The 22683-nt window shown below is 39.5% G+C and overlaps 1 protein-coding gene across 4 annotated transcripts in view; it reads left to right on the top strand.

The window, feature by feature from the left end:
* The window catches only part of myo1cb (myosin Ic, paralog b), a 43816-nt gene that overhangs the window by 15226 nt on the left and 5907 nt on the right, over positions 1-22683 (top strand). For 3 of the 4 annotated variants that reach the window (XM_027147201.2, XM_047820489.1, XM_047820490.1), the window contains exons 2-20: positions 11404-11559; positions 11643-11758; positions 13287-13485; positions 14274-14354; positions 14621-14800; positions 15995-16093; positions 16772-16885; positions 17225-17296; positions 17407-17526; positions 18281-18360; positions 19091-19196; positions 19573-19653; positions 19992-20083; positions 20461-20555; positions 20694-20740; positions 20870-20950; positions 21314-21419; positions 22171-22288; positions 22537-22650. In XM_027147201.2, the coding sequence (XP_027003002.1) occupies positions 11404-11559; positions 11643-11758; positions 13287-13485; positions 14274-14354; positions 14621-14800; positions 15995-16093; positions 16772-16885; positions 17225-17296; positions 17407-17526; positions 18281-18360; positions 19091-19196; positions 19573-19653; positions 19992-20083; positions 20461-20555; positions 20694-20740; positions 20870-20950; positions 21314-21419; positions 22171-22288; positions 22537-22650 (2057 nt within the window). Of the gene's footprint in view, positions 1-2841; positions 3019-11403; positions 11560-11642; positions 11759-13286; positions 13486-14273; positions 14355-14620; positions 14801-15994; positions 16094-16771; positions 16886-17224; positions 17297-17406; positions 17527-18280; positions 18361-19090; positions 19197-19572; positions 19654-19991; positions 20084-20460; positions 20556-20693; positions 20741-20869; positions 20951-21313; positions 21420-22170; positions 22289-22536; positions 22651-22683 lie in introns of those variants that run through there. The other variant, XM_047820488.1, reaches the window with a different exon arrangement.

Here is a 22683-nt window from a genome sequence, read left to right as displayed (position 1 = left end):
GAGAGTTGGTGAGAGTGAGAGTTGGTGAGAGTGAGAGTTGGTGAGAGTGAGAGTTGGTGAGAGTGAGGGTTGGTGAGAGTGAGGGTTGGTGAGAGTTGGTGAGAGTGAGAGTTGGTGAGAGTGAGGGTTGCTGAGAGTTGGTGAGAGTGAGAGTTGGTGAGAGTGAGAGTTGGTGAGAGTGAGGGTTGCTGAGAGTGAGGGTTGCTGAGAGTGAGAGTTGGTGAGAGTGAGAGTTGGTGAGAGTGAGAGTTGGTGAGAGTGAGTGTTGGTGAGAGTGAGGGTTGGTGAGAGTGAGGGTTGGTGAGAGTTGGTGAGAGTGAGAGTTGGTGAGAGTGAGGGTTGGTGAGAGTTGGTGAGAGTGAGAGTTGGTGAGAGTGAGAGTTGGTGAGAGTGAGAGTTGGTGAGAGTGAGGGTTGGTGAGAGTTGGTGAGAGTGAGAGTTGGTGAGAGTGAGTGAGAGAGTTGGAGTCAGAGTGAGAGTTAGAGTGAGCGTGAGAGTTAGAGAGAATGACTACAAGTGAGAGAGCATTTATTAAAAAAATGCTTCTTCATCAGAATACAAATTCTATTATTGTCTCGATTTGTAATAATTGTATTTTTTTTGTCCACTAGATGGCACTAGTCTATTTGAGAGGGCGAAGGAGGTGACCTTGATTATGGCCTGTGTGCGCGTGTGTGTGCGCGTGTGTGTGTGTGCGCGCGCATATGTGTTTTTTTTTTATTTTTTTTTTTTTTTGATTTTTTTTTGCAAAACTATAATAGCCAAAAGATTTCCCTTTGGTTACCGAGGTGTGTGTTAGGTGTGTGTGTGTGTGTGTGTGTGTGTGTGGGGTGTCTTGTAGTCTCTTCTTAATAGAAAAATAGGACTGGAGACTTTTCACTGGTCCCCATAAAGAAATTGTGCATCTTTTTTTTTACATTTTAAACTTTATTTGATATGATTTCACATTTGCTTACTGAGGTTAAGGTTAAGAGTAGGTGTAGTGATAAAATGATGAAGCTACAGTAATACATACGTCAGCAGCAGCAGGTCTTAAAATGTGTTAAACCATTTTGTGTGTTTATTTACTGACACATTATCCTAAACTTTGATAATGCGTGATTTCAGTTCTGCTGGCAATACTCCATTTTCTCTCTCTCTCTCTCTCTCTCTCTCTCTCTCTCTCTCTCTCTCTCTCTCTCTCTCTCTCTCTCTCTCTCACACACACACACACACTTTAAACACACACTTTCCCAAAACCTTGTCAATGATTTGCATTGCGAAGGAGATCTTTATTTCTGGCCATTCTTCTTCATTCAAATATTCTTTCTCTGCAGCTTATTTATCTTTATATCTCATTTGCATCAGAGTTTATCAAACAGATCTTACGGTTTATGGCTTAAGCAGTAAATCAAACAGACCTGTCTTTATTGAACCGCAATATGAAATGGATGTAACTCATCTCCTGTAAGTTCCATCTAAATAACTGTTTATACTTCACAACAAATAGAGTCAGGTCTGTCCGGTTTAAATGGCCAAGCTCTTTCTCTCTTTCTGTCTGTCAAAGATCTCATTTTTAGCATCGACATCTGAAGATTTTCTATTAAACAAATCTCTTAAATTGGATCATTTTGGACTTTTGTGGAAAGAGCACAACAACACAGCCCCCGCTCATCCGCAGAGCGGGATGAAGAAGGAAAGTTGAGGCTGATTTCTTTCTAACCCGGGTTATACAGTGACTATACAATCCAAATAAAAGGAAATTCCACAACATTCGGAAAAGACCTTCGGTTTTTAGAAATTAGCATAGATTTTGGGTCAAGACACATTACATTCAGCTAAAGCTGTGTGTCGAACATGAGTACGCTGTTATAGAACATAATTACATATGTGTTTACGCTGGTAGGAGTTTAAAGGGAGAAGCTCATGCTTGCAATTTTATCAACAAAAACACAACATTTGAAAATCAAGCATTTTTCACTGCAACCATCACAAAAATAAAAATCCCCTGCAAACTCCTGGAGGATTGACTATAGATTCATGCAGCATATGTAGATTCAGCGTACGTCATGTCAAGCAATTACACAGAGTCACACGCCCTCTCAGCTGACTCTCTGCCTTTAAGTGTGTGTATGTGTAATAGTTTATACACACGTTAATTATTTAGTAAGTACAGTAGAGATGTACGACCAGGCTCTGGGGCTTCCAGGTTTTATGATTCTTTTCCTCAGGAATCTTTTAGACAGTTTAATGGAAGAGCAGAAACTGATGCGTTCGGTGGTTTGGAGTGCTGGATGAACAACATCTGTTAAAAGACAAGTGAGATAATTGTGTTTAAAACCTTCGAACTGTGCTTTAATCAACCCTAAATCTTTGCTAAGGCTGCCTTAAATCTGCTGCTGCTAGCAGAACCTGTGCTGACAGAAGCACAGTGATGTAGAAAATAAGGAAGGAAGGAGGGGGAACACTTGGCATAATCTCTGAATGCATTTAATACGTTTAATACTCTTAATGCTGAATAAAGCCTTTTCATGGAAGTTCTTATCCCGAATTCCTCCTTCTTCTACTACATTTGTGCATTCATGCTCTCATTCACATTCACTGGAGAGATATTTGAGCCCCCTGCATCGGTGTGTTAAAGGCTGTTGTAAAGTTCTGACCTGGCTCTGAGTGCAGTGCAGTAGGAGAGCTTGGGATGAGATCGAGTGTGTGTGTGTGTGTGTGTGTGTGTGTGTGTGTGTGTGTGTGTGTGTGTGTGTCTCAGATTGGGCAAGGTATGGGAGGGTGGGAGAAAGAGAGAGGAGGAGGAGGGGGAGTGTGTCAATTTTCATAGGGACTTGCGCCTCTCTGGGGTAATAGAAGGAGAGAGATCGAGTATAGAGAAGAAGGAGAAAAGAAATACAAGAAGAAGAAATGGCAGGTGAAGAGTCGCTATAACAAGGTTTTGCGCGATACCACTGACGTAGAGATCGTTTTGGAAAAAGGAACATAGAGGAAGGAATACACTGGAAAAAAGGAAAGATGAAGTATCAAGCTATGGTAAGAACAAAACTTAAACACTTTCGGTCTTTCTTTTTAACTTGTGTGCTGTGGAAAACAACACTGAAGTCTGAAGTGACTACCGGAGTGTTGAAGCGAACATTACTGAGCCGTGCTAATTACGCTGGACGTGGACAGAGACAGTAGGTTAAGCTTTATGGTTTTTTCATTTCGAACATATTGTGTCTTGTGTCAAAAAACGTTACTGCACTGATTTGTTCTGTAGATGATGATGTGTTGTAAATAATCTTCTAAGCCTAAAAGCTGTTCTTTTAAGGATTTCTGTTACTTGGGTAATTATCTCTAAATCTGGCTTCTTTATCAACCCAGAGAGTTAGTCAGTGTGTGTGTGTGTGTCTGTGTGTGTGTGTGTGTGTTTGTGTGTGCACCTTCAATTCTCTCTCGAGAATTGTCTGAGAGAGCTGAATGGAGAGAGTGAAAGAAGTGACTGTGTTAATGAAACTCGTATCAGTCAGTAGGCCGTTTCACCCTGCAGGTTTCTTCCTGTCTGTCTCGTCTCATCTCACCTGCTGTTAAAGGTCACGGTAGATCTTACTGTCATTTACATCTGTACATTTGGTGGACACTTTTATTCAAAGCAACTTTCAAGTGAGACAGGATCATATCCAAGCATACAGCTAAGGGCCTGGGATTTAAATGCGAAACCTTTTCAGGTACTAATAAAAAATCCGTCACAGGCTTGAAGATCGACGCTGGTTTACACGCACCTTCACCCGAACACTGTTAAAATGTTTGTGAGTGCAACCGTCCTTACGGTATACTAGCCATTTCCGACAAAGCTATGACCTTCCTCCATCTTTCAACAAGAGGATACTTTATTTTATCTGCACACCAGGAATCACAGCGCACACAGAATTAAAGGGGTGATGTGCAATGAGATAAGGAAGAAAGAAGCGAAAAGCTTTTTACACAATATTAAGTATCATTTTTCACACGGATCTATCTGAATCTGATTATTTTTTCTTTGTAGTAACGTTAGAAGCTCTTATAAACAAAATCAGTTGCTTAATAAGTAACTGCATTAAATACACACAAGTCAGTATACAGCATTATTCATAAACTTTATAGCCGATAAGATTGGCTATAACCTTGGCTATGCTCACTAATATTTCTACTTTCATTAAAGTTTTATTTATAAAAAAGAGCAAAAAAGTTATAATTATAAATTGGCTAATTTTAAATGATAGTACACCTATAATAAAAACATAGTTTGTAGCCGTGAGTAGAGTTCTCAGCATTTCAGGTCTACTTTTGCATTTTGCTGGGTGAGATGAATGATACTCATTTGTCAGTTCTATCCGGTTTAAATCCAGGGTGACGTGCTTCTGTGTACAGAGTTTCGGCTGAGATTCCAGCCCCGGGTCAGCATACCTTCACACAGCTCCCAGATTGATTCTCATCACATGACACAGGCATGCTGGACACATTCATGAAGTGTTGCATCTCTAAAAAATGTTCAATTTGACTGACAAACATGAAGCAACAGTCTGCGTTGCATTAGTGTTGATTCTTCATCTGATTCTGGGAAGGCTCAGCAGTGCTTTAGCTTGCAGTGAATACCGAGCATTGTCTAGCAGGTTGGCCTGAAACGCATCTGCTCCTTCGCCAAAATGAGTTCAATGGAGAAAGCTGTTTTTATTTTAGAGTCCATTTGTTTTTCTATATGAGTTCATCCTTGACCAATATAAACGTTCATCAAAAACATGTTTGTATTTATTTCCTGAAGGCCAGTGCCAGGGGTTGGTGGTGAAGAGACAACAGCATTAACAGCGTTTAGACTACGGCACTGTTGAACTTTCGTTTCCGATTGACCATAAGCTGACGATTAAGTTTATATAACAGCAGGTCTGACTGTAGTTCAGATTGTTTCTATAGTAACAACTAACTTAGGATCCTATTTGCTGGACACTTCACATAAACACATTAAAAACGGTGGAGTGTTCTGTTAGAAAAGCATGGTTAGTACTTTATGGCAGGCTTCAGACGTACAGTAGGAAGGTCTGGACAGTTTCTAACATGAAGACTAAGTGAGAAAAAAGAGACGCTGGTAAAGAAACGACTGCTTATAGCTTTATAAACAAGTAAGGTGAACTACTTTTGTGGATGTTCCTCAGGAAAAAAGCATGACATTGCCTTTTTTAATTCATTAAATAAATGTATTTTGTATTGAAACACTTTGTGTGTGTGAGAGAGAGAGTGTGTGTGTGAGTGTGTGTGTGAGAGAGTAAGTGTGTGTGTGTGAAAGTGAGTGTTTATGTAAGTGAGTGAATAAGCGGGTGTGAGAGTGAGACAGTTTGCAAGTGAATGAGAGTGTGTGTGTGTGTGTGTGTGTGTGTGTGTGTGTGTGTGTGTGTGTGTGTGTGTGTGTGTGTGTGAGAGAGAGAGAGTGTTTGTAGTGAGGGTCTATTGTTGCATGTACTTTCACTTGCGGATGTGCGTCACGTCACACCCGTGTAACAACTTTTCCCGTTAGTCTCCCAGTCACCAGCTGGGTGTGTAGCACAGCACCAACACTTACACACTCAGTGTCATCACACATCTAGTTGAAAATTCTCTGTAGAGCAACACTGTGAAGTTAATGAGCCACTGTGGAAATTCACCTTCAGGGAAGTGTGTAAGCCAAAAGCACCCCCTCTACAGTCGTCTACAGTGACCTGAAAAGCAACTCTCTACATCTCAACATTTCCCATGAAAGAAATCAGCTGTAGAATGTGAATTGCCTAAAGATAACATCAAGGCATCAGACATGGAGAGATTCTCTGACTTGCATTACCTTTAAGTTATTTGCTTCAGTTGAGCAACATATTTTTGCGAAGTGGAGAAAGGCACAGTGGGGTGACGAGCGAGCCGGACTCGGTTTACAAAAATGTGCTCCCTTCCTAAAGTTCAGCATAAACGGAGATAAGATTGTACCATCCTTGTAAAGAAATGATCAGAATGCTCTGATATACTGATATATCTCTTAAAGCCTGACAAGAATGCGACCTCCTCACCTCCTGTATCTATTAGGCTTTCTTTTCTGATTATAGAGAAATGCACCCTTTTTAAACCAGTGATTTATTGTAGAATGTCTTTACAGGAATTAGTCAAATTACCAGAGGACGAGTGCATTAAATCTTCGCTTATGATGGTAGAGTATAAAGTTGGCCGAAGACTGACTCGTTTTATCGTGACGTTATCCTGAATAAAATGCTTATGAGTTGTAATTCATTTCCATCCCCTGTTTTCTTTTTCAAATGTTATTGATGTCTCAGTAACATGAGAAGCACTGGACACGGTTATGACTCTGCACATTTGCAGAGGTGAAACTCCAGGAAGGTCGGATCAAGATCAATCATTGTATAAGAAGTACTGCTCTCTTGTTCCCTCGATTCCTGGTGGGTTTCCTCTCTGTACGAGTGGAACTGACAGACAGATGAGCTGGGAGCTAAACAGAGAAAGACATGAAGGAAAATGGACTAGCTAAGAATTTGACATTTTTCTACTGCCAGTTTGTATCAGTCATCACTTTTTCCCCCAGTTTGCCTGATTCGGAAAAAAGGACTCGAATAGCAGAGCTGCTCGGACGGAGAAGGAGTTATGGGATGGGAGCAGGAATGCAAAACTATATTCCATCTAGGAACAATACAGAAATGGAGCGATCACCTAAAGCTCGAACAGAGGCATAGACTCCCAACCTAGGAATTTCTGTCTTGTTTGGGAATTGTCCATCAAGTTTTGGCTGAATTCCACGGTTTTATTGCCTTAACAAAGTGTTTTCCCTTTTAGCTGCCAGAAGACATTTGTCAAAAGAGATGGCATGATAACAAGCTCTAACAAGCTCTGTGAGCCGTGACCAGCACTGTAAGGACCCCTGGTCTTTGGGTTTCTCAAACACACACACACACACTTACATGCACACACACGCTTACATGTACACACTTACACGCGCACACGCACGCTTACACGCGCTTACACGCACACACACGCGCTTACACACACACACACACACACGCAAACACGCACACACACACACACACACGCACGCTTACATGCACACACACATGCACGCACACGCGCACGCACACACACACAAACACACACACACACACACACACACACACACACACACACACACACACACACACACACACACTCCCCACAGGGCCCCAAGTGCACATGGCACTCTGGAGTACTGAGTGAAATTCTACTCTCCTCTGCCCCAGTGAGCAGCTGCAGGGAGGTGCAAGGACAAAGCAGCAGCATAGCAGTGGCGGGTGTGCGTTGTTCCACCACCTGAGGTCATTTGATAATCTTTAATTAATCTAAAAAGAAATCCCTCTGATACTCTTCTTGACCTTGAACTGATTCTTCTTCTGGCTGAAGCTTTACGGTCGTCGGCAGCTGTGGTTCATTGGTTCATTTGCATTGAGAAATAAAGTTTGCATGTGCATGAGGCCACTCCTTCATGCATCTTTTAGATTTTTGTTTGGCAAGAATACATCGAAAGCAATAAAAACGAGTCAATTTAGCTTTCTTCAGAGTAAAAGGGAATCAGTTTAGTTTGAATAAATGTGTCTTGCAGCCATGAATGCGTAGTTAAAAAAAAGAAATGCATGCATAGCATTTTTCAAAGATCAGATCATAGGATACCAAACTTTTCATTTGATTTATCGATTTCCTTTTTTATTTTTAAAGCAAGGGTTCCAGCCTGTAAAAAAATAGTGCACATTTATTTTTTGAATATAATTGAACTATTTGAATATAATAAGCCAACATATTTTTCTAACATATTTTTTTGAAGCCATTGAGGCTTTACATAGTTAAACTTTCCAGCTACGGAAGCCAAACCAGTTATAATGCCTCTCTTAAATAATGGGGAGTTTTAAAATTGAGCAAATTTATTGTATAAGTGAAATACCACTACGGTACATTTTACACATAACATTTCTTCTAAACAATAGGAGAAACTAGCTTTGGAATAAAATAAATAAATATTAGTGCTTTCTCTCAGAACTGTGCCGGAGAAGCTTTAAAACCCTTAGGAACAGTTGCAAAACAGAATAATTGCAAAAAAGCAAAGAACTTTCAATACAAAAGTGACAAATCTGGTAATTAGCTAATAGATGATGTAGCTCAGTGGTTAAAGTGTTGGATCACTGACCAGAAGGTTGAGAGTTTGAATCCAAGGTCCACCAAGCTGCCACTACTGGGCTACTGAGCAAGGCCCTTAACCCTTAATTGCTCAGCTGTATAAATGAGATAAATGTAAGTCGTTCTGGAAACAGTAAGTATGTCTGCCAAATGTACATATAGATGAAAAAATGCATGAACTAGAACTGCAACTATAACAAAAATATTTCAGATGTCTGAAGAAATTTGCCAGGAATTGGAGTCACAAGTAAGCTCTCTCCCCACAGAGTGAGGAGGATGGTGATGGATTGCACAAAAATGTGATTGTTCTGGATGTCAAGTTTAAAAATCTTCTTTTCAACACAGCTTTCATAACAGTAAGCTGTTTGGAAACATTGGAGATTATCATCTATTATTTGAGTTTTTTTAATGAAATGTATTACTAATTCTGGAGGACAGTCGTGGCCTAATGGTTAGAGAGTCTGATTCGTAACCCAAAGGTTGTGGGTTCGAGTCTCGGGCCGGCCACGACTGAGGTGCCCTTGAGCAAGGTACCGAACCCCAAGTAACTGCTCCCTGGGCGCCACAGCATAAAAAAAATGGCTGCTCACTGCTCCGGGTGTGTGTTCACGGTGTGTGTGTTCACTGCTGTGTGTGTGCACTTCGGATGGGTTAAATGCAGAGAACAAATTCTGAGTATGGGCCACCGTACTTAGCGTATGTCACGTCACTTGCAATGCACTGGGTTAAAACGCAGGCATGAAACATTTTATATTGTGTTAACTGTATTTGGGTTAAATGTAATCTCAGTTTTTGAGATTAAGAACATATGATTCACTACATAACGAAAGGTTTGTGGATCCGTGTATGTGCATTTAGATTTATTCCCCCTTCGCTGTTGTAATAACCTCCACTTTTCTGTGAAGGCTTTCCAATGAATTTAGTATCATGAAGGTTGAGATTTTTTTTTTTGTCCACTCAGCCACACGTGTATTAGTGAGGTCTGGTGCTGATGTTGGGCGAGAAGGCCCTGGGGTGCAGTCAGCTTTCCATTTCTTTTTATCCCAGAGTTGTTCAGCGGGGGTGAGGTCATGACTCTGTACAGGTTATTCAAGTTTTTCTACTCCAGCTTTTGCTGTGTCTTCATGGAGCTCACTGTGGGCGAGAAACAGGTTTGGTCTTAATGCTCCGTTTACAATTATGGCATTTGGCAGACAATCTTCTCCAGCACAACTTACATTTACATTTCATTTTTACAACTTATTTATGCAACTGATGTTCAAGGGCCTTGCTCAGGGGCCCAGCAGTGGTAGTAGCCCTGGGATTGGAACTCACAAACTTCTGATCAATATTCCAACACCTTAACCACTGAGCCAAAGCATACAAAGACATTACGTACATGTGGTGAAGGTTTGATGGTCAGATGTCCACAAAGCTTTAGCCATGTAGTGTCTATAATTAAAATCATCAGCCACAATGGACAGATAGGAGTCCAGCTGACTGTAGCATCAGACAATCACAGGGCATCGTAGAGGTTCTGCTGGATGTAAGCTGAAGCACAGATTCCATATGTAACCAAGGAGGTTCAAAAACAGAACAAGGTGCCTGTTGCTTAGTAAATCTCCTGGGCCCATTTCACTCTCTGCCATTGCTCTGGGCTTTACAGTGTGTGCAGAAAGTTCATACTGTAATATTGCAGGACCAGGTGCCTTTCTAATACCTACCTAGCCACTGCACGACACACCCAGTGATTTAACTGTGGTATGGACATGAGCAAATGACACGATAGAGCTTTGTTTAAAGAATGATATCATAGCTTATTGATATAGACATTGTCATCCTGTATTATGCCTGGGATTGGTAGAAAAACAACACCGGGAGACAGACAGAGATAGAGGGACCTGACTCCTGTGCTGAACGGAGGGAGATATTAGTGCAGCCGGTGAGATGACGGATTGGGAGTGAAGTCACTTCCTAGCAAACCATTTGTTACTGTTTCAGATTCTCTGTACTGTGTCTTTCTTTCTTTCTGTTCTTTCTCTCCTCTGTTTTCTTCCTTTAGTGCTGTAGTAGCATCTGCTTCAGTGATTCTTAATTAATATGCTCTCTCAGGTGCTCCCTTTCTTTGTCTTTCTGTCTCTCCCTTTCTCTCTCTCTCTCCCTCTCCCTCTCGGGGATGGGTGCTGCTGTGTCAATAGCAAAACAACAGTACTGGCAGCTGGTGTATTCACACAATGTGTTTGTGTGTGTTTCAGCACATAATCGCACATTTGTTCATCGGTGTGTGTATGTGTGTGTGTCTGTGAGTGTGTGTATATGACTCTCAGTTGCAGCTCTCAGATCAGGCTCTCTGAAGCATCCATGATTAGAAATAAGGAGAAAAGGGGAAGTTTTGCTTCTTTTAGCAAAATGCATGTTATTTCTTGTTGATTTTCAAGAGTGAGGTTCGTGTTTTTGCCACTTAGACTTTGTCGCGTACATTGAATATTAAACTGGGTGCGTAGGTCTATCTGGAAATCATGGATTTGGGTAACATGAGGAATATGCTCCATAAGGCTCACGCCACCCTTTTGGACACTTGTGTGGTTGAAAATCTTGAATCTTTAATGGATGTAAGTAAAACTGTCAAGCTGTATTTTTTAGTAATACTAGCTTAGGTGGAGTTTAGTTGTGTTGTATTTACTGAAGCACACAGCTGGGTTCTTGCAACATGATGCATTACATGAGTTGCTGTGCAACGGTTTTCTCGCTTGTTCATGAATATTGATGTTCTTTATATGATCTAAATTTCAAATGTGATGAACATGATGGCACATATGATAAAAGTGACTGTAAGTCCGTTGTTGCGTCCACTCCATCTCAAATGTGATCACATGCACAGGATTTCCAAACATAGCTTTTGGGGCTCTATTTTTATTAGCATTTTCTGTAATGATGATCACTGAAAATGAATAAAAAAAATGAGGAAATCTTTTAAAAGGTTTGTTAGGAGAGAACAACTACAGTAAAGCAGATTGCAGAACTTTGCAATCTTAAAACACTCTGCATATTAAAGTTCTCTAGGATTTTCTATTTGAACTGATCATCAGCTCTGAGCTGTAGAGGTGATGCTATGTACAGTAACTTCTCTGTAGGAGGGCCTTCAATAGGTGTGTACTAGAGTGTTTGACTTATGATGCATCTTTCTCTCTCTCTCTCTCTCTCTCTCTCTCTCTCTCTCTCTCTCTCCCTGATGATGTGGATATGTGTTAGGTGGTGGGCAGTGACGGTGTGCGGGCAATGATGGAGAGTGCCCTGACAGCCAGGGACCGGGTGGGAGTGCAGGACTTTGTTCTGCTGGAGAACCACACCAGTGAAGCCGCCTTTATTGACAACCTGCGCAAGCGTTTCAAGGAGAACCTCATCTATGTAAGAATGTCTCTCACATTCCAATTAAACTTATTTATTCTGCGAAAGCGTATCATTTTCCTCATCCGTTCTCTTTCGAACAGACGTACATCGGCTCGGTGTTGGTGTCGGTGAATCCCTACAAAGAGTTGGAGATCTATACCAAGCAGCATATGGAGCGATACAGAGGCGTTAACTTCTATGAAGTCTCCCCTCACATGTAAGTTATTGTTCCATCCAGAATTACTTTAGATTTCAAGATCCAGAAGTAAAAGCCGATGGAGACGTATCCCAGAAGCTGTAATTGCAGACAAAAGGCTGTTCTTTCACCCCACAGAGGTGAATACCTATGCAATCTATAAATGTCTGCTTTTTTTAATTAACCTCTGCGTCACAATAAAAACATATTTTGCATCATTGGATGTTAGTTACTGTGTAAATCAAATAGTACAAATAATAATTGTTTAATTCAGTTCATTTCACCTTTGTAACCAAAGTGGTCATTTTCATATTGCTCTCTCACTATTTGCAAAAGTCATTACTGTAGTCATGATTAACAGATGATGTATTGTGCAGCCCAAATCCACGCTTCTCATCATTTCCCTAATCCCCTCGTCACGGACACAAGGACGTGTCGGCTGTAATGTGTTTTCTCAGGCTCTATTGGCAGTTGCTAAGTGCTTGTTCGATTCTAATGTGAGGGAGGAGTGTAGCAGGGAGATGTGGTGCAAACACATTCCCATTCTAGCCTCATAAGCCCTCTGTTTTTTGAGGGAATGAGCAGAGAGTGAAGTAAGTGGGCAGGTATGAAGAATGAGCCAGATTCCTGTACAGTGCTGTAATGGGACTCTTCTTGATGACCCTCACATTCATCACAGGGTCATCTTGGCACTGCGAGACAATAAAATAACAGACCTTCAGTAGTGCCATTCCTCCTGAAATGACTGAAAACAGAAAGCTCTCAAAGGCTGTGCTATAAGGAGGAGAGTGGTGTGTTCTGTTAATGTATGTATGTGTGTATAAATGCACGTTCTGTCGTATTCGGAGACAGCTACCTGATTGGTTGAAATTAGCATCGACTAAACCAATGAGAAAATGGGGGGTGGGGGTAATGGTATGCCAGCTACCTCAGTAATATATTAACTAGATTATTATATTGTTATTCACTACAGAAGGAGCAGTGAGATTGTCTCTCTCTTTAAATTCTGAAATAAAAACCAACATATCGTTTGTGATGACAAGAAAGCAGTTTATGGAAAGAATCTTTGGGTATGATGTAAGAAAATAAACAATAACATGACACAGAGCTACTTGTATTTATTTCCGAATATCTTATGAAACATTTTCAAGATAAATTAGCTGTGAACATTATCTACTGTATAAACAGTTTCCTCATCTGTGTTTCTCTTTATCTCAAATGCCACAAACTGACCACTGACTTCTCATAAAACTTAAAAAAGAGCTTTGGCTCTGAATGCTGACAAGCACCGACACTGGAGACTTCTTTTAAAAATATTTCTATTACTATTTGTATTTTTTATTGTTTATTTGAAGCATCTCCTGTGTGTTTGTGTGTGTGTGTGTGTGTGTGTGTGTGTGTGTGTGTGTGTGTGTGTTGTTAGTGTATAAACAACACAGTATTAATTCTGTTATTATTGTCAGAGCTGTGACAAACCAGATTTAACAGTTATGGTAACACATTTTCATGGTTAGTAATTGCCCTATTACGCTCCCTGTTCTTGGTGTAGATATGCAGTATCTGATAATGCGTATCGCTCCATGCGCACGGAGAGACGGGACCAGTGTATCTTGATCTCAGGAGAGAGTGGTGCCGGGAAGACGGAAGCCTCTAAGAAAGTTCTGCAGTACTACGCTATCACCTGTCCTGCCAGCGAACAAGTGCAGACTGTGAAAGACCGCCTACTGCAGTCCAACCCTGTTCTGGAGGTAACACACATCCTGCCAGGAATGATATAATGAGCATTTTGTAATCTGTAAAGCTAGCAGTATCCATGAACATATGAATACTATCTGAATTTATTTTGATTTGTATTTTCAGTGACTTGTGTAACAGTAGCAGAACCTGTCTAATATACAGCTAGCATGCATAAGCTAGAATTTGGTTAGATAAAGCCTATTAAATAGAACACTGTTAATTTAGTATTATGTTATTAAATTTGACCAGCTATTATAAAGAACTATCTTAATAATGTAAGCCAAAATAATTTCCTTACATTTCTGTGGATGATTGGAAAGGGATCCTGAAAATATATTTTTTCTGATTATTTACATAAGAGGTGTGTGATGAGCTTGCAATATTTAAAAGTAGGCTAAAGGATGAAAGATGTGTGACATCAGTATTGCAGTTACTGCCATACATCCATAATGTATTGCAGATGGGTATAATAGGTGGCCGATGGCCTTTAATTCTTTTAATCTTAGCATGAAGACTATTTCTTTAGGTTAATAAGACAAAAATTAGCAGCTTGCCATGTTATCAAGAAAAAACAGAAAGTGCAATGTCATCTGTTCTAAAGAGATACTGGATGCTCCTTCCGTAAATGTTACATAAACCTTTTGCTCACAAAATTTTTTTTTACCTGAAGAAATATTATGAAATGCCGACCTTACTGCTTTTAGTGTGTTGCTGTCTGTAAGGTGGCTATTGCTTATGCTTCTCTCTTTTATGATCATGATCATTCCCTTGTTCTCTCGCTCATTTGTCTCTATTTCAGGCTTTTGGAAATGCTAAAACTTTGCGGAATGACAATTCTAGCCGTTTTGGGAAATACATGGACATCCAGTTTGACTTCAAGGTAATTTGTCATTGAGGACGTGTTCAGTTCGGTACAAGATTTGTAGCTATGCTGCTGTTTATCACCCAATGTAAAGAATGCATGAACAACATTGCATCACTGATGTTAATATTCATACTTTTTATGCATCTGTACCACCTCCCTTGTACACTCCTTGGGGTTGGGTTGTGCTCCTGTATGCCCTCGTTTGTGTGTGTTTGTTCTACGTATATGTTTGTGCATGTCAGCGTCCCACTGTTATTCCCGTTGGCTTTCCTCGTTGGCAGGGTGCTCCAGTTGGGGGTCACATCTTAAACTACCTGCTGGAGAAATCTCGTGTTGTGCACCAAAGCAACGGAGAACGAAACTTCCACATCTTCTATCAGCTCATTGAGGGTGGCGAGGAAGACCTGCTAAGGAGACTCGGCCTGGAGAGGAACGCACAACAGTACCAGTACCTTGTGAAGGTTAATTGAGAGCTTGCATCAGCACACATGCACACACATTTTTGGACTCCCCTGGCGTTTAATAGGGGAAGTTAAAAGTCATTATCCTTCCCTTCACTTCCTGTGTTCTGCTGAGTGTGTGTATGAGTCTTACTGCCTGCTGGGTATCAGGGAGAAACACGCACACAAACACACACCCACTCACTGACATACCGCTGATGTATCCTGACTGCATTTCCCATTTAAATACAGCCTTCAAGGACACATCAGTATTCGGTTTTCCGTTAAACTGCATAGCTCATTTATCAGCAGTAATTACTTTTTAGGATTTAAAAAACTTATATATGGCAATTTCTAAAAATTCAGATTGTTATGCTTTAACATTAATACGGTGACCTTCAAACATTACTTACAGCATTAAACATTAACAAGCCGTGATCTTCAGTATTTACTAAACTGTATGTAACGTTAACAAAGCATCAATAACATTGATTAACTCTCTTTGTTTAAATGTTAACAAAATACCACTTGGTTAATGTTTCTTAAATTCCTGACTAAAAACAAATCAAAATAAATTCTTAAAATTAAGTGATAGTAAGTGCTATGATGATAACTGTTGGTGATAACTGAAGTCTCCTGGATCTGAATTTTCAGGAAACAACATTAAGTAATAACATTAAGGTACTGTATGTGGTCACATCGACAAAAATTGGCTTTGTTGTACAAACCTTTTAGACACATTTTGTTTACACTAGCACCAACAAAGCTTTATTCCAATATAAAAATTAATTTTAAACAAAAGTTAAAGTGTTAAAATCTCACTGCTTAAAACTGGTGCCTGCAAACAGCTTCAACACTCTGTGTCATATTCATTAATGTAAGAATTCTATACATTTTATTTTTGCTGTGATATAAACTGTTGCTTTGATAAGGATTGAATTGCCTATGCCTTATATTTACTATTATAATTTCATATCATTAGCAACATACAACCTTAAATTAAAAACAATAAACATGCTGTCATTTTTGTATACGGTGTCTATCTGTTAATGCTGTATTCAAATTAACAGTGAATAGCCACACTCTTACCTGTGGTTACATCCTGTTTTCCATTGATCAAGACTAAACAGTTGAAAATCAAATGGATGTTTTGATGAAAGTTTATAAGTGGCATTGATCTGAAAAAATGTTCCTCTGTGTGCGGTTGCATTACAGGGTAATTGTCCCAAAGTGAGCTCCATTAATGACCGCAATGACTGGAAGATGGTGAGAAAAGCTCTGAGCATCATTGGGTTCAGTGATGATGAAGTGGAGGTAAGAGAGCCCGAAAGACACAGCTTTAGAATCAGTGAAAATAGTTTCCTATCTAAATACTTAAAAGGAAATAGATGGAAACGATAGTAGGGCATGTGCAACACGTATACCCATTTAACATTACCTCACAAACAATAAATAAGAACTAATACATCTGAGATACATCTTATTCATCTCATTCCACATAAATTTGCTAACAATTACATCTATTATTGAACAGTGCCATACTCTTTGTCCATTTATAGCTGCGTTTGTCATTGTGGGATTTAAATTGTGGCATTTAGCAGATGCCTGTATGCCCTTATTCACAGCAGTACCTCGTAGTCTCTATCCAGCACACACCCTCATACAGGTTCACTAAGGCAGAAACTAAGAGTATCTATCAGTTTAAAAACTCTTTTGGGGAGATTAACAGTCTATAAATAGTCTGTTTTTTTTCCTTTTTTTTAAAAAATTTGTACACAGGAAGGATTACTTGTAATACTGTAATAACAATTCTGATATTCTCAGACAGGGCTGTAATTACTTTATGGTACTAAGCCAGAATACATTTATGATGTGATGGAAAATTATAGTGCCTTCAGCTGTAATTGTTGTGCTTATAACCATGTTGTTTTGCCCTATGCCCCTGTCTTCCTCTCTCTCTATCTCTCACACGATTTCTCTCTGTATTTACAGGAGCTATTAAACATCATTGCCAGCGTGCTACATTTGGGGAATATTCAGTACGGGAGTGAGGATGGTGGCAATGCCTACATTGCTATAGACACCCAGATTAAATATTTAGCCAGGGTGAGAATCCTCATATGTGTGTTTCTGTAGAGCTGTTGAATAACTCTGCTGGTGTATTATACGCTTAAACAGTATTGTGCCGAAAGATGAAATCGATTTAATGGGTTCTATCATGCTTTCTTTTTTTTTGCCACATCATTTTACATCATTTTTTTTTAATAATAAATATTTCTGTTGCATCGTAGAACAATGTGACCCATTTTTTTTTACCTTTAAGCCATTGATACCAAAAGAACCAGAAGTGTTTTGTTGTGAATTATATAGCATAGAAACACATGATGTCTAAATAAAAATGATGTATGTCAAAGTTTAAACATTTTTTTCCCATTGGTGTTGCAGTTATTAGGTGTGGATAGCAGCGTTCTCAAAGAGGCTCTGACACATAAGAAGATTATTGCCAAAGGAGAGGAGGTGTGTTTATTAGTCACTACTCTACTCATCTATGAAACTTAAATGTTACACTTGAGCTCTTTTTGGGTTTCCAGGCCTGACATTTGTTTATTTATATGTCTGGCTTACAGCTGATGAGCCCATTGAATCAAGAGCAGGCTTCATCAGCACGAGACGCTTTATCTAAGGCCATTTATGGACGCACCTTCACCTGGCTCGTGAACAAAATCAACGCTTCTTTGTCCTTCAAGGTACACTCAAACATCACGCTGTTTATGAGTGTAATATTAGTACCACAAGCAGTAGACGTGATAGTGTTTGGCTCCCTCCAGTGGCTTATCTTTAAAATGTTTACTGAAGACCATACTGTAGCCTAAAAGACTAATGTGTGGAAAATCCGGATCTAGTGCAGCGGGTTTAACCAAGACATTCTGTTGCGATCAAGCATGACATACTGTTATCAGGCTGGAGACTAGATAAAGAGATCAGAATGTGGTCAGAGATGTCATGACATCCAGCTGTGTTTTTCTTCTTCAGGTTTATAACATCTGTAACTCATCTTTTCACAGTCAGTATAGCTAGCCATGTGAAGTGTACCACAAGCTAGTGATTAATCGTTGTTAAAGTTTATTACCAGTTTAGTCTTGAGATTTGTTTATCAGAACGTTGTAAGGATGGTATTATAACTTTCAAAACATTTATTTTTAGTTTAGTTGAATAACATTTGGATCACAGAAATTTGTGTTATCAGGAGAAAATTCACCAAAGTGCTTATCTTGTTATCTTATAGTCCTCTTTCTGTTTAATATATTTTTGCTGTACTGTAACATTTCTACCCCTTTGATTAGATGGGGTTTAGTCTAAGTTTTTTAGGTATTTTTAAAATTGAATCTTATTTAGTTTACCTTTCGAATAACTAAACCCAGCTCTCGCCCATGAACAGAGCGGTGTGTCCAATGTTCCTCCTTATGTATCTGCTCACTGTAATTGTTGTTGTTTTTTCAGGAGGACTTCCTCGGCAGTAAGAGTACATCTGTAATTGGCCTGTTGGATATCTATGGGTTTGAGGTCTTCCAGAACAACAGGTGTGTGTAATGAGGTCTAAGACGCAGTAACCTTTTAAATATAACCACTAACCAGTTATAATGTGTTCACTTTCAATGAACAATAGTTATATCATGTTACCTAATTAGTGCTGTTGTACCAGCATAGCATAGCAAAGTGTTTATCCTTCATCTGGTAGGAGTGAGTTTGCATGTGGTAAACAAAAATGTTGTGATGTGCTGCTGGTTTCCTGGTTTTTATTAAAGAAACCAGCAGCATCCTGGGTTCTATCAAGTTCTGTCTTACAGTCAATCCCTCATGTAAAAAGGCATTAGACTTCATCTGTTTTTACTGATTTATGATTTATTTACATTCAGAAATAAATAAATTATTAGATAACAGATAAGATGCCTTGTAGACTTTTACCCCATCATGTAAGCCACGAATATAATATGCATATGCAAATTCTGTGTCACAGCCTGCATTTGCATAAATCAGCATAATCTTTTTTTATAGGTTTTCTATATTTTATAATGCAAAACCACTAGACATGCCAATGTGGTTTTCAGTTTCCCTTTAAAACAAAACCCAACAATATGCCAAAACTTCATCAATAAACAGAGTCTCTTTAGGTTATTAGATTTATAATGTGTTTGTTTTTTGTGTGGAAAATAAGTGTCTTTTCTTTAATGTATGCTTAAAATTTGAATTTTAAATATCCATAAACATTTTAAAAAGATCACACAATAAATCTCTTCTCTGTTTGCGAAGTTTTGAGCAATTCTGCATAAACTACTGCAACGAGAAGCTGCAGCAGCTCTTCATCGAGCTGACCTTGAAGTCAGAACAAGACGAATATGAAGCCGAGGGAATCACGGTAGGATGTCCCTCCACACACACACACACACACACACACACACACACACACTCACACACTCATCTTACACTTGTCTACTGTGTTCAAAGTCATGGGAGAAGGAGGTCTTTTAAGTGCTTTACTGATATTTCTGCCCCTTTTCAAGGGAACATTTTTGTGCTGCCTTTTCTGTACTCTGATGATATTGACCTCACATATAAAAATTCATCACTATTAAAGAAAGCCTGCTTGTGACCAAGTGGGCAGATTTTGAATTCCTGTCATTCTGCAGATATTTGCTTTCATAACTGTGTGAAAAACATGGAAAAGAGTGATTAAATGTCATTTGTTACTGATGCAGAACCTATTCTAAGATGTTTTCTTTTTCTGTTTACAGTGGGAGCCTGTGCAATATTTCAACAATAAGATTATTTGTGATCTTGTAGAGGAGAAGTTCAAAGGCATCATCTCTATCCTGGTGAGAATTTTCTCTGAATATCTGGTAAAAACTGTGTCCAGATTAAACATAGTTCTTTCTTTAGACCAATGCATTTCCCTCTAGATAAGTAATACATTTCTTCCTGTCTGTGACACACAGGCATCCTATTTTTGGCTTTTTCCTGTATATCCTCACTGGACACTTTAATAGAAACGCACATTTCCTTGCTCATTCAAGCAATTATCTAATAGTGTCAATCAATACTGCAAGAACTTCGCATGTCCTAAATGTGAAATGTAATCTCTCTCTCTCTCTCTCTCTCTCTCTCTCTCTCTCTCTCTCTCTCTCTCGCGCTCTCTCTCGCGCTCTCGCTGTAGGATGAGGAATGTCTGAGGCCAGGAGATGCCACTGACTTAACTTTCTTAGAGAAGCTGGAGGGCACATTAGGCGGCCATGCCCACTTCTTAACGTCAGTCACGCTTCATTACAATATGAACACGAGAATACTCCAGTGTTTTAAACTAATCTCTATTTATCACATATACAGTGTATTAGTGTACAATATATACATATAACCCTATACTCAGCGTGTACTGTATACCTTCTGAAATATTGTCACATTTCCGTGTTTTAGAATTAATGGGTTTCATATTCTTTTCTTCCAGAATTGTTGAAATTCTCATCAGTGGAAATTGCACACATGCCTCAGATGTAGTTTAGAGAGATTAGATTAAAAATGTCCTTTAAATGTTTACGGTTTAACAACATTATGAGTTAATTCAATATACTTTTGGATTATAATAGTTTATTAAACACTTTCTTCCTCCGCTTTGTTCTCTACTTCAGTCATAAACTGGCTGACGGAAAGACCCGGAAAGTGATGGGTAGAGATGAATTCAGGCTGCTGCATTATGCTGGAGAAGTCAACTACAATGTAAACGGTGAGGAAGTGGATCGAGACACGGGGAACTTAGAGGGTGCTCCAATGTTCGAGTCATGAGTTCTGTCTAGAGCTCCTATTCTCAGGCTCCGCTGAGCAGCATGCTTACTGACCCCTTTGTGTTCTTTCTCACTCCCAGGCTTTCTGGACAAGAACAATGATCTCCTCTTCAGAAATTTGAAAGAGGTCAGTGTGTGGGACTGGAGAGAAGTATGACTAGGACAATTCACAAACATTGTGCTGTAGCTCCATTTTTCGCTGATCTGACTTTGTAATATATGGTGATGTCTGAGTTTGTGATTGTGCCTGACGCAGGTGATGTGCATGTCAGAAAACAAGATCCTCAATCAGTGTTTTGCCCGAGAAGAATTAACGGACAAGAAACGGCCAGAAACGGTAAGAAACATCTGTCTTTCCTTTATGCATCAAAATGTTAGTTCTGACTAACGATGATGTAAATCGAGTAATGTATGGGGAAATCTCTGCTAGGTGCCCACACTGTGAGGAATGCCCTGACTCTTAGGTCACACTCGTCATTATGTGTGTGTGTGGGTGCCCACTCAGCAGTAGGCCATTGGCTGAGGGAGAGTGGGCTGCTGCTGATGATGTGGCTAAGCTGTTTGTATGCATTGTTGATGTCCATCCTCTCCCACACTGTCACCGCCTGGCTAGATCAGCACACTAGGACGTGTGTTCTTCCGAACCTTCACTCTTCTCATGCTCTCTTTCTTTCCCCTGTTTCGTTTCCTCTGTGCCTAGACGGCTACCCAGTTTAAGAACAGCCTGGCGAAGCTGATGGAAATCCTCATGTCTAAGGATCCGTCATACGTGCGCTGCATCAAACCTAATGATGCTAAGCAGGCTGGTGAGTTCCCTGATTTAGATTGGTGTGTGTTGGTGTGTTTGTGTGTTTTGCTTGTCTGAACAGTGCCTTAGTTCTGTGGTTTGGTGATGAACAGCACAGCCATGTGGTGAAAATTTTAATAGGAGTGAAGAATCTCTTCCATATGTGCTGAAAAATTACTTTCCTATTATATTGTTTTTTGTTTACTGTGTGCTGTCCATTCACACTAATAAGTTTTGTATTAGACTGTAGAATTAATACCACAGCACTGTTTAGTTCTCAGATCTGATTGGTCAGAAGGTGTTGAATTTTAAATAATAACAACTGACAATCTTACCAGTTTGATTTGAATGTTTCTGCAGTAACTTATGAAGGAACCTGTCTGGTGAAGCCCTTCATTTTTAAGAGAGAGAAAAAAGAGAGGCTGTTGATGTGATTGTTAATTTAAAAAAATAGAAAAGAGGAATAAAAAACAGGAATAAATCTATTATTGGAAATTACTCAACTTCAGGGTAGTAACAGTAGCTGTGCTTTGTGTCAGGCTGCATCACAGTGGCTTATCTGTACTTATTTTTTTCTGTTGTGTATTGCTTGTTACATGCTGAGTTGATTTATACTTCTGCTACTAAGACAAGATTATTCGTAGCAATTTATTTTGTTTTGAAATTGACCCGAGTATATTTTGAGGTATATTTTAAATATATTTCAGGCCAAGAATTTAAAATAATTTTGAAGTAAAATTTGATCTTTTGAACGTTGTGTGTCTTTGCAGGCCGATTTGACGATGTTCTGATTAGGCATCAAGTGAAGTATCTGGGGCTGATGGAGAATTTGAGAGTAAGGCGAGCGGGCTTTGCCTATCGGCGTCGCTACGAGATCTTCCTTCAGAGGTCAGCGTTTCTTAATAGACATCTTTTTCTACTTGTTTAAAATCAGAGCGAAATTAGCCCATGTTCCCATATAAATACAAAAAAGTGTCAGCACTTTCACTTCCTATAAAGTGTTTCATCACTGGGGGGATTTTGTTGTGCACTGGCCAACACAGATTTGGCTTTTTTTTTGTGGAGTGTTGTGTGTTTGTGTGGTTTGCCCAGATAAAGTTTTGTTTTAGGTCATTTTACACGTTTTTCTGTCACAGGTATAAGTCGCTGTGTCCAGACACCTGGCCCAGCTGGGACGGGCGCTTGATAGATGGAGTTTCCACACTTGTCAGGCACCTGGGTTACAAACCTGAAGAGTACAAACTTGGCAGGTTTGTTGTACCCCAAAACTATCTTTTCCAGAT

The sequence above is a fragment of the Tachysurus fulvidraco genome, chromosome 11, assembly GCF_022655615.1.
Source record: "Tachysurus fulvidraco isolate hzauxx_2018 chromosome 11, HZAU_PFXX_2.0, whole genome shotgun sequence".
Lineage (NCBI taxonomy): Eukaryota > Metazoa > Chordata > Actinopteri > Siluriformes > Bagridae > Tachysurus > Tachysurus fulvidraco.
This window is presented reverse-complemented; position numbering and strand designations above follow the sequence as displayed.